Source organism: Trichosurus vulpecula, chromosome 6, assembly GCF_011100635.1.
Source record: "Trichosurus vulpecula isolate mTriVul1 chromosome 6, mTriVul1.pri, whole genome shotgun sequence".
NCBI lineage: Eukaryota > Metazoa > Chordata > Mammalia > Diprotodontia > Phalangeridae > Trichosurus > Trichosurus vulpecula.
Window position 1 is genome coordinate 133,174,543 of NC_050578.1, and position 12,100 is coordinate 133,186,642.

At 40.7% G+C, this 12,100-nt stretch overlaps 1 protein-coding gene across 1 annotated transcript in view; it reads right to left on the minus strand.

Annotated features, from left to right (window-relative positions):
- The window catches only part of INTU (inturned planar cell polarity protein), an 88,343-nt gene that overhangs the window by 29,164 nt on the left and 47,079 nt on the right, over window positions 1-12,100 (minus strand). The window contains exons 5-6 of the mRNA XM_036764688.1: window positions 7,394-7,512; window positions 1,974-2,063 (exon numbers count right to left, since the gene is read on the minus strand). Of these exons, the coding sequence (XP_036620583.1) occupies window positions 1,974-2,063; window positions 7,394-7,512 (209 nt within the window). The remainder of the gene's footprint in view (window positions 1-1,973; window positions 2,064-7,393; window positions 7,513-12,100) is intronic.

Here is a 12,100-nt window from a genome sequence, read left to right on the forward strand (position 1 = left end):
CTAGTTTTTGAGCTCAAACTACAGTTCCAGCAGCATTTTTCAGAACTCAATACAAGTGCAAAAGAAATGTCCATATTTGAAAATTCATTTACTTAGCTGTGCAGTTGGGGAACTTTTGCCTAAGGAAAATATCAAAAGAAGAATCTACTAGAATTTTCTAAATGCCTTTTCTAAGTGATGAATACACTCAATTAAAATCATATGCTTTCGGACTGATATCAGTATTTGAAAGTACCTATCTGTATGAAAAGTCATTTTCAAAGATGAAATACATAAAATGTAACGACAGATCGGTATTAACAGGACATTTGCAATCCATTTTGATGACTGGGAACACTAACTTTCACCCCCGATTAATCAAAATGTCACCAAGAAAAGAATTCCACTCTTCTCATTAATTGACTTGCATTACCAAAAAATGCACTCAATAATTGTTATATTTTAATTTTACCAGTAAAAAAAAGTGTGGACATTTTTTCCTTTGTTCTATAAGTAATTATCCAACACAATCAATTTTGCCTCTTGGCCCACGAAGCCTACAATATTTGCTATCTGGCCCCTTCCAGAAAAATGTTTCTTGACCCTGAGATAGAATTTCTCTGATGCTATGTTGCCAAGAGGGGGCACACGGAGCAGGAAATGCTCCAGTATTCCCTTCCTCTGTTTACAGGGCCAGTCCTTGGAGCCTTCTTCTTGCTAGTTCATCCTACACTCCCTTCCCTATGCCCCTTTTCCTTCTCTCACAGGTCTAGGCCTAATTTTGTCTTTCAAACCCTTAGGTTCTTGGGGGATCAGAATCTTTATGTGCCTAAGCTGGAGGACCACTCCTTTTTGCTCTTTGCCGTGGTTAATGTGAGTAATCTGTGAGTAATCCCAGAGAAGTGGGTTTAGCCTTGCTAATGGTCATCTTAAGCTCCCTCTAGAGGCCCAGCCTTAGAAACCTTATCACCTCTCATCTTCTGGAGGATGATCAGAGACACACGGAAGTGAGGACTTTATGAGAGTAATATAGTTTTAGAGAATCCAGTTGACAGGTAAATGTTCTACTCTACCAAGCATCCAGGTGAGAAAGGCTTGACCAAAGTGATGATTGCTATATTTCTTAATCTAGTTTTGATAATGCAGGTGAGATCAGTTCTTTTCTGTTATTTATTCAGAGATGATATAGGCTATTTACCCTAGTCCATTCACTCTGGACCAACTCATTCTGGGTTTCATTCAGTTCTCTCTGAATCCACAATCTCACTAAAAAGCACTTTGCTTCTTCACAGTTTCACTAACCAAAACCCACTCAATATTCCCACTCCTCTGGCTTCCTATTTTCAGTGCCATTGCAAATTATATCAGAGAAATACAAAATAGGTTAGTTAAGCACAAAGAGGGCACATCCCCAAATATTAAGAAATATTCTCGATTTGCAAGTTGGGACGAGATGATGTTATGATTCACGATGTTGTTGCTGTTGATACAGATCTGGACGAGCCAGTCCAGAGTCAAAGAGAGTCTTTATCTTTGGAAGATGTTGAAGGCCAATATAACACGATACGGCCTCTGCACTTTACTCTTAGATGTAGAAGATAATTTAAAGAGGAAATAATTGGAGGAGAATATACAGTGGAACTAGGACATGTGAGATGCTGAATTCACACAACAAATAATGTCTGACAAAAGTATTAGTAGGGATCCTGGTTGCTGCTGGGCAAATCTTTGAAATTCGGTCATCTTTGAAGAGGCAAATCTTGACAGGCTTAATGACTAAGATATGGATTTGCTTACTAGGGGTATACCGAGTATATTCTAACAAAACCAAATGCAATCTCATTGCCTCTCTGCTATATGTACAATACCTACGAACACCAAGTAGTTTAGCTTTAGATTAAAAAACAGAATATTTTAAATAAAATGTACCTTATGAAAAGTGTATTTTATGACTGATTTCAAAGCATAAGAGAAAAAAAAAACATTCAACTTACTCTTCAGCAGGAAGTCCAATTAACAACAATTTGTCATCTTCCTTCCAGTAAGCCACATGTACTAGTTTTTCATTTAAAGAAAGTGATGAGCTAGAAAAATCAAGTCAGAAGGTCAGTGTATTCGTAAAGATTCTGAAACAACAAACGGGTGGTCTTGCTCATATAATATTACATATGGTGTGTTTTGTGGATTAAATGCTTAATGAGCAGAATCCCTGAAATATGACTGTGAGATAGAGAGGTGAGATGTTATACATGAATAAAAAATGTACGTAAAACATGTCGTAAATTTTTTCAGAAATATATTTTAATACCAGACAGTGGCTAAGAACATGTTAATGCCGAATAAAATTGCACAATGGAAGTTTTCTGTTAAGTATTTACACAAAGCATTTCGATATAAAGAGCTTTCAGATCAGTTAACAATATTAAAATGTTTTAATGCTCTTGCTCAGAAATAAATAAATAATGCATGATATAATTAACCTCACAACTCAACAGGAATATCAGATCATATTTGCTGAACCTCTCCTGGGTGCAGAATATTGGATTAAGGTCCATAGGATCCCCAGCTAGCAGGGACTTTAGAGATGTACTCCCTTATTTTGGATTTTTGGAAACTGAAGCCAAGAAAAGGCAATGATTGCAGACAGATGGGTGTGTGTTTTAATGTAATCTGGAATTAATGAATAACATGGCCTATCTGTAACGTCTGGTTTTTGGATACTCGGGCTCTGCAGTGTATGGTCACATTTTGGTACTGATGGTATTGCTGTTCAAAGCCTCGGAGGCCTCCTTGGCTCTTCCTCTCCCCTCTTCCCCTAATGACCATCACCTACAAGTTTTGTCTATGGTAGCTCCCTGGCATCTCTCATCTGTTCAATTTTCTCAGCTCATATGTAGCCTTGTTCAGACTCTCAGAACCTCTTGCAGGGACACCTGCAATAGCTTTGTGGTTGCTGTCTCCCTGTCTCCGGCCTCTCTCTTCTCCAATTTCTCCTCCATCCAGCTGCCAAAACACAGAGCTGAACCCTTCTCTCTCCCTCCACAAAAATTTGGTGGCTCCAAACCGAGTCAAGGATGAAATACAAAATCTGGTATGCAAATCCTATTTCATTCTAGTTTCACTTATCTTCTCCAGTCTCATTTCATGATTTCCCTTTGTACACTCTCAGTTCTAGTCATCCTGGCCTGCTAGATGTTTGCTGTATGTGGAACCAGCTAAGAGCCAACCCCACAATGTAGTGGTTGTAGGCTCTTCCTCCCCCCACCCCATAGGAACTCACTCTGTTGCTAACTTCCCTCTGACATGTCGCCGTGCTGGCAAGTTGAGGCTTTCATAGAAAGAGGATGGCTGCTATACTCAATACTTTCAAGGTCCTAGGGTTAAACTTTGTGGGTAACTATTCCTCCTAACATGGTAGTTTATGAGCCCCCACCAGTCTAGTTCCCATGAATAGAACTCTTACTAATACTTAATTAACAGCAAAAACAACAGTAAACAAAAAACAACCAAATAACACATAATATTTATATAACATTCTACCAATAAACCTGAGTCACATTCCCGCTCCAATGTGTAGTGTGTCCATGGTGAGAGTGGTCATTATACTTAAAAGTCCTAGGGTAGTAAGTCATACATGTGGCCAGGACAACTCACAACTTTGGAACTATAGACTTTGATATCATCAAAGGAACTGTCCATAAAAGTTCCTTGAGGAAACTAGCTTCTGTGCAAACAAATGCTTCTGCTGCTAAGCTGAGATCAATCGATCAGTTAGTTACCAAGGATTGATTAAGCACTTCTTGTTGACAGAACACTAGAGATACAAGCACAAAGAATGAAATAATACATAATTGCAATGAGCTTACATTCTAATGGGAGAGGTTGGGGGGAGATGATTCGTGCTGTGCTGGACTATAACGCTTTGCCACACATGGCATTCTAGCTGGATGCATTGATCTGCTGGTCTGAGGCTTCTCTGATGCTCTGCTTTCATGCTGTTCCACTTCTCAGCTGGGCTTTCTCCTGGACAGCAACTCTAAGCCCATCACTGCTAGCTTCAGACTTAGATGATGCCTTCAGCTGAAACAATGTTATGAACTTTTAAGGAAAGGCAGCAACCCTCATCTTGATAGTGGGAAAGGCTTCTCTAATTCTGCTCCTTTGGCAGGATTCTTCTCTTCCACGTCTTAGCCACAACAGGCACAATGGAGAAAAGTGTATTCTGTCTTTCCTGCTTCTCTTCATCTCAGCAGCAAATTGGCAACAAAGAAAACAAAGTATATTTTCTGCACACCTTCTTCTTCTTACCAAGTGATGCCAGGGAGCAAAGGACAAGCTCTCCAGCATGTCATAGGCAAATAAGCCACTGCAGTGTCAGAACCCTCAACAACTGTTTTCTCACAACACTGAAGAAGATGTGGGCCCCAGAAAAGGGAACATCAAAGACCACCCTGCCACCCTGTCCCTGATCCCCACATAAATGATACACTATCTCCTACCTACAGGACACTGCATAAGGGTTACTTCATGTCTGGAATGTGTATTATACCCTCCTCCCCCTAACGCAAGGACCCTCAGCCTTGCTTTGAAACCTCCTTCATGAGCCCCTTCCTGACTCCTCCCAGTTACTGAGATTTTCTTGTTGACTCTGACATGACTTTACCATACTTCTATAGACTTCATATTTACTTACTGGTGTACAATTTGCTCTTTCCCTTAAGCTCCTCAAGGGCAGAGATTATTTAACTTTTGTCTTGCATCCTCAGTGCCCAGCACAAGGCCTGGCACTCAGGTGCTTATACTGCACGTTTTTCCACTTATTAAGATTCAATTCAATTAAGCATTTACTAAACACCAGCCCAGCACCAGAAATCATTAGTGACCTAAGCTTGGAGTGAATTGTTTCAGTTGAGATATGAGGGAGCTTCAAGGGCTTGATAAGTTACTATGAGATGAGAATAAAGGCTCTTGGTGTGGAAAGTTTTTAGTGGCTCTGAAAAGGAGAGATGGGCTTGAAGGGAAGGTAGGTAGTGAGAATAAGCATTTCTTAAGGGCAGGCACAATGCCGAGCACTGAGCCAAATATACTCAAGCAAGACAATTTCTGCCCTCTGGGGACTTATGTTTCAATGTGGTAAGACAACACACAAGGGGACTAGAAAGGGCAAAGGGAATGTACGCCATGCAGTGGCAGGGATCAGGGGTACCTAAGAAGTAGTAGGGAGGCCTGGGTCTGGGAAGAAAAATCAAAATTTCCCCTACTGGAGCCTGGCTTTCTAGGGGCAGAGCCAGGATTCCAGTGGGAGACATGAGGATGACGACATGGAGATGGCCAGACCAAGAACTTAAAATAAGACTAATATTAACACTTTTTCTAGGTTCTAAAGAATGACATAGACAATTTAAAAATGATTTCTGTTCCTAATGAGAGCAAGAGGCAGTGGCCCCCACATAGAGATGAGGAGCCACAGAATAATGCCCAAGTTATGTTTCCCAGGCAATGACCTAATATTCCCACAATATTTCAAACACTTGGGGTCAATATAATTAAAATTAAGTTTTCTATTTTATTATGAACCTGAAAACCATCAACAAGTGTAAACATTTTCATATTTAAGAAAATAATGGAAAAAGAAGCTCCTATATGAAATAATGTGCCTCTATGATGGACAACTTTTAATAATAATAATAATAGATAACATATTGCACTTACTATGTGCTAAATGCTTTACAACTATTATTTCATTTGATCCTTACAACAACCCTGGTGCTACTATCATTCCCATTTTACAGATGAGGAAACCGAGGCACACAGGGTTAAGTGACTTGCCCCATGTCACACAGCTAATAGGAGTCTGAGGACAGATTTGAACTCAAGTTTTCCTGACTTCAGACCCAACATTCTATCCACTGTGCCACCTGGCTGTCCCCAGAAAATTATATGTTACATTTAACAAGGCAATAACAATGCTGCACTTCTTGTTTGTCTGTGTTCCCTTCTGGACTTCCTACTACTTTCTTCAGTGGTTTAAAAAGGTTTCAGTGCTATTATTTTCCTTCTTTTTTTTTTTGGCATCACCATCTTTACTCTCACTTCCCCAATCATTAACTACTACCTCCCCACCTTCTGTCCCCAGATGCCCTTCCTTGTAAAAAAATAAAAGTATAATCAAGGAATACAAATAGATATATTAGTCATGCTTGAAGATGTATGGCTCATTCTGCCACCGCTGGGCCATTATCTCTCTGATAAGAGGCGGAAAGTATGATTACATTGCCAGTCTTCTGGGATCATATTTGGTAACTGAAATGATCTGATTTCTTACAACATTTTAGTCATTCAGAGAGATGATGGATTCAATATGCAAAATGAGACATACATTTTGGAATACAAGTTAGGAATTTGTTTTGTTTCACTATGTATAGATTACAAGGATTTTTTTTTAAATGGGTGGAATTGGAGAGAAAGAAAAGAAAAGCTTCTTAATTAAAAAATAAAATGAAAATTTATACTATTGTATTCCCTGTACAAACTATTTTGATTTTGTTCACTTCGCTGCATCAGTTCATACGAGTCTTTTGGTTTCTCTGAACCTCTCCTTTCATCACTTCTTAAGGAGCAATAATATTCCATTGAAGGTCAGGCTTGTTCCCAATTCACACCTGTGACACAGCAGACTCCTGTCCAGGAACACACACCTTTCTGCTCATGAATGCCAGGAGGTGGGCTTCCAGAACCCTCCTAAGACCTAGCAGAGGAGTTGTATGTTATCCTACAGGCAACAGGAATCATGGGAGCTTCTGAAGAGGAAGGATGGCAGACCTGTACTTTAAGAATATCAACAAGGCAGAGGAAGGACTGGCTAGTTCAGAGTGGTTTGCTGGGTGTGCTGGCACAGGTGTCCAGGAGGTGTGAAGAGCCAGTGTGTGCAGTAAGTAGAAAGTCTTGCATCTGGAGTCTGAGAGCTTGGGTTTGAATCTCACTTTTGAGATTTATTACCTATGTGAATTCTGTCAAATCATTTAAATTCTTTAGGTCTAAAATGAGGAGATTGGATCAGGTGACCTTGTAGGTCCTGATAAATGCTAAGTCCTATGATCCTAATGTGAGGAATCTGAAAAATCCAGGATTTAAAGGAACTGGAAATAGTGGAGAAAATGCTAGACCTGGGTTTAAATTTGACAAATCACCTTCAGTTTTTTCGCTGCAAAATGAAGATGTTCCTTTTGGTTATAAAACCTACGATCCTAGTTTTAAAAAGGCTTTATCTGTGAAAGCTCCTTGAATGAAAAGACATTTGCGGGTATGTTTGCTAATGTGATTGTTCCTTTATTGGCATTTTTCTCTGATCAACACTAAGAAAGACAATGTGCAATGCAGAAAAAAATTACAGTTAAATAAAATTGGTTATTACCTGGTAACATGTGTCCCAGCTACATTTTCCAGCATGTCACAGAGGGTTAGAAATATTCCTCTTACACTTTTAAGTTTCTGAGATGCTTCAGACATTGGGTAATGGTAAAGAATTTCTTGCTGTTTAATTGACAAGAATTAAAGACATAATCAGTGATACTCAAACTTGCTAAGCCAGTATTTTCAACTTGAAAACTTCATAATTTTAATAGTCCCATACAGAACAGCCCAACTGTTATTTAATGCCAGTAACTGTTTTTCTTCACATCAAACTGAGATTCAGACTTGGAAATTCAATCTTTGTTTTCTAGTATGTTTCATTCAACACCTGGGCTCTTAAAGGCTAGGACAGGTATCTAATCTGAAAGATCTTGAGAATGGATGACCTGGTGATGTGTGTGTGTATGTGGTGGTGGTGGGGGGCGGTCTGAGAACCAACTTGGTCACCTCAGGAGAGCGTCACTGGCAGGTTGGTTGCAGGGTAATGATGTTTTGGGCCACAGCAATTCCTCACGAACACTACTGAGTTATGGAACGGTTGAGATCAGTACCAGTGGGAGGGAAATATCCACACGATGAAATCACACATCCTTTAAGTATTTCTAACATACAAAAAAAAATCCACTTGCAAATTAAGCTAAAGGCAACAAAACCACATTATGATGAAGACATGTATACTAATTAGTGATACTCTATGGGAAGAATTCAAATTAAACTTCTAACTCTTTTTCAAGTCTAGAAACATTCTTAACCAAATTTTTACTTTTGTTTGTTTCTACACGCATTCTCATAGAGCTGAAACTAACCCCAGGCAGTCAGGGATTTGTCCCAGAAGCAGATGTATCGAGGGGCATGCTTTCTACCTCCTACTCCCAATGCTAACCCCTGAGTGGCTCACTCCTTAACCAGGTGGTAGGTTTCCTGTAGCCCAGAGTCCTGTGGCCTTCCTCTCAACATGACAGCGTGATATACACCCCCAGTCCTCTCACCGCCATGCCGCACCCCCTCTCCCCACCGCTGAGATCAATACCAAAGGTGATATGACTCCTATCACCTGGCCTTTCTCCCTCCCTCCCATAGTAAACTTAGCCCTCGCTGTCTCTACCCTCCATCCTCCTCTGCTCTCCCTTTCTGGCGTACCCCGTGAAGAACTTCACTCAGCTGTAGTATAAAAATCTGGAAAACTGTCAGATTTATTGTAATAGGACCCAATATTTGCTCTGTCGGTTCTCTGACCTGTGAGACCTTTCGGGGTCTTAGGCTCTTCACTTGTCATCGGCTAGATGCCCTCTAGGGTTTGTCTTCCAGATTTAATCTATGATTTGAGGATTTTAGATTTCTTCCTTTCACATTCCTTCTATCTTTTGGGGCTCATGGAAAGCCACCTCTTCTCTGAAAGAGCCCATATCTCCTGGCACTCTTTCAAAGGCTGTCACACCCTTGACATACAGGTGTCCCCAGTGCCATTGCAGACCCTTCCATTGCTACCTTCACTCAGCCACCACTCTTTAAGTCTGCTCCACCCTATTGTATTCATCCGAGGAGCCACCGTGGGACCCACTCTCCTCTCCTTCTTCTCCAATAAGCAGCTGGTGGGCTCACAGACTTCTCTCCTCCCCTCACACCTCAGAGCCCTCTAAACAGCCTTGCCTCCTAGGTCTTCATCCTCAGCTTTCACATCTCAATCTCTAACATGCCACAACCATAGAGAGGAACAGTCATACCCTGCACGCCACCCTTCTCCTAGAGCTCAAATACTTTTGCCCCAGGTGCTGGAACCCCTGGTAACAGCTTGGATCTTCATATATAACTCTTAGAAATCATTCTGAGGTCAAACTTGAACTCAAGGCTTCCTGACTCCAGGCCCAGTGCTCTAACCACTGCACCACCCAGCTGCTATACGTGAGAAGTTTAGGCACACCACAAATATGTCACTGTATCAATAGACCCAGACTGGAGAACTAGGTTCAAAATCCCTCCTCGAACACTTAACTAGGTGTGACAATGGACAAGTCACGAAACTTTTGAAAGTCTCAGTTTCTTTGTCTGCAAAATGGGGATAATTCATTTCAATAATTGCTGATTAAGAGTCTACCATGTGCCAAGTATGGTGCCAGGGGATGAAAAGACAGAAACCAAGTGGTTCACGCTCTGCGTCATCATATCTGTACTAACTGAATGACACAGAATCTGAGTCGTCCTTATTCTCATCACCAGTGAAAGCGCTGATATTGTGCTGGGACACGGCACGTTACGTGTTTCAGAAGCCAAAGGACAACAAACCACACATTTATTGATTCAGTTGCATCTGGCTGAGGGAGTGGGGATACCTGGAGAGTATCATGATGATAGCTATAAATGAGGAAAATAAAATAAAACCCTTTCAGAACCCCGTGGAAAATTCATTCTGGGACAGACATTTTCCCTTCATGTTTAGAACTATAGGGACTGGATCTGAGATTTTCTAGCTACAAGGAACTCCTAGATGAGGAAACTTCCCCTACCAAAGCAGGTTCCTTCTTTATAACTCTAGTCTTTGAGAGCCATCCAGAGCCTTGAGGAGTGTTTCAACAATCCGGCTAGCAGCTGCTGTGGGGGTGAAAAACCAACACAGGCCCAACCACAAGAACGCTGCCGGCATAGGTTCTTTTGATCTGCTTTGCTAAGGAAAGCAACGTTAAGGGGTTAACAATTTTACTTTAATCCAGCATACAGACATCATTCACTTAGTTCAGGGGAAAAAGCCAGCACCCTGAACCTCAGAGCAAATACAAAGATACATTAGAAACAGACCAAATCACAATTCATAGTTACCAAAAAGCATCAACCTATGAGCTCACGAGCCGGGGAGCTTGATAGCGGCCGGCCCAGAGTCACACGCCACTCCTCCTGTGGCAAAGAGCTCCGAGAAAGAGAAAGCCAACCCCTGGTTTTATATCTTTTTCAGGGTCAAGGGTGAGTCACACATGCGACTCACCCACATGACCTAAAATCGTCACAAAGAGGTCTAAAAGCCTCTGATGTCACAAACATGTCACTCAAACCCATGTAAACTAGGCCCTCCCCTGAGGCAAGGAGGTCACCAAGGACTCCCAATCTAATCAAGGAAACAAAGGCCAAACTCCTCAAGGGCACTTGGTTGAACTGAGTGCTAAGAGTCCATTTTGATTGCCAACATAAGGGGTAAAGTCACTGCCCAGGGTCCCACTGATAGTGTGCGCCCAAGGGAGGACTGAGCCTAGGTCTTTCTGGCTCTGAGGCCTGTTCTCCAACCACCCCATCACATATCTACCTGAAGCTTAAATAACATTATTAAATCCACAAAAAAGTGATCATGCTGTTCATAATTAAACAGCAAAATAAGCTTTTGAAAGAGTCACACAATTTCCTTTGGTCTCCACTGGCTTTCTATTTCTTGGTTTGGTCTCTACGTACTGCAAATAACTAGATGTCATTGTGTGCATGGAACGCCAGCTCTTACATATTTATAAAGATAATAACATATTTGAAACATTTGTTTTTAACATGTATTAAGTATTCTTACAATGTGCTATATTTTGGATGCACATAACCAAGTCCTGCTTCATAAACAATTTCTTGGAATGCTTCTAGAATTTAAACCAGGAGAATTATAAATCAGCTTAAGTGAGATGCTTTTTTGAGGAAGGAATGCCACCCATCTAAAACTTGAGTGAGAAAGAAGGATATGCCACCATTATCCGAAATGCTAAAAACCAATAGAACGGGAAAGCTACCTCCTCCTCAACTTAGCACTGGGGAACACCTGCTGTAGACCAGTGGTCAAAACATCCCAAGCTAAAAAGGCAAAAATATTATGAAAATTTTAGTTAGTAACCAAAATGGCCCTGTTCTATTCTTTAGTAAATAAGTCATGCCGAAGCTTAGCAAAGGTAACAGAAACCTTTAGGAGAATTCCTTCTTTCAAATGTATTAAAAGTCTCCTTATTAAAAGACTTGGCAAGTTCTATAGCTTTTAGGTCTTAGCCAATTTAATTAGCTGGGTTTTGAAGCGCTTGTTAGCAGAGCGACAATTAGTGGATTTTCCACATTCGCCAATCTCAACAATGAAAATGTGCCTCTACTAAACTTTGCTGTTGTGACAGGGCCAAGAAGTGTCTTTTCTTGATTTCCAAATAGAAATCTTCATGCTGTTCCTCTGAGAAACATCCATAGACTTTCCCATGGAAAGACATTCAAAGATGACAAAAGATCTCAGTCACATTTTACCTACCAATGAGCCAGAAGGTTTAAGGCTGTGCTTGCCAACCCCAGCTAGAAAGTGAGTGTTTGCCTTGTGTCTTACAATGATAGAACTAAGGACCTTAGGTCTTGAGGCCCTCTCATTCCCAGAACACAAAAAACCAGTAGAAAAGCAAGCATGAACAAATCCCTCCTTTATCATTTCAGCAATTAACCTCATCTTGATACAAAAAACAGACAAAAAGAAGCCCTTGCCTCTGATCGACCCAGGACTTCTGGCAAAGAGACATTTATTAGTTACTCTCTCAGCTTCTCAATTTGGCAGAAGCAAAGAGGTGTCACTGAACTCAAATTGGACCATTCCAGCCTTTCAAAGAAAAAATAAAATCTGTGATATTTGTTCAGTAGTTATAAAATCGATATTATTACTTAGTAAACTATAAGCAAATCAATTAACTGGAAGGATGGAATTTATTTTTATTAGTTA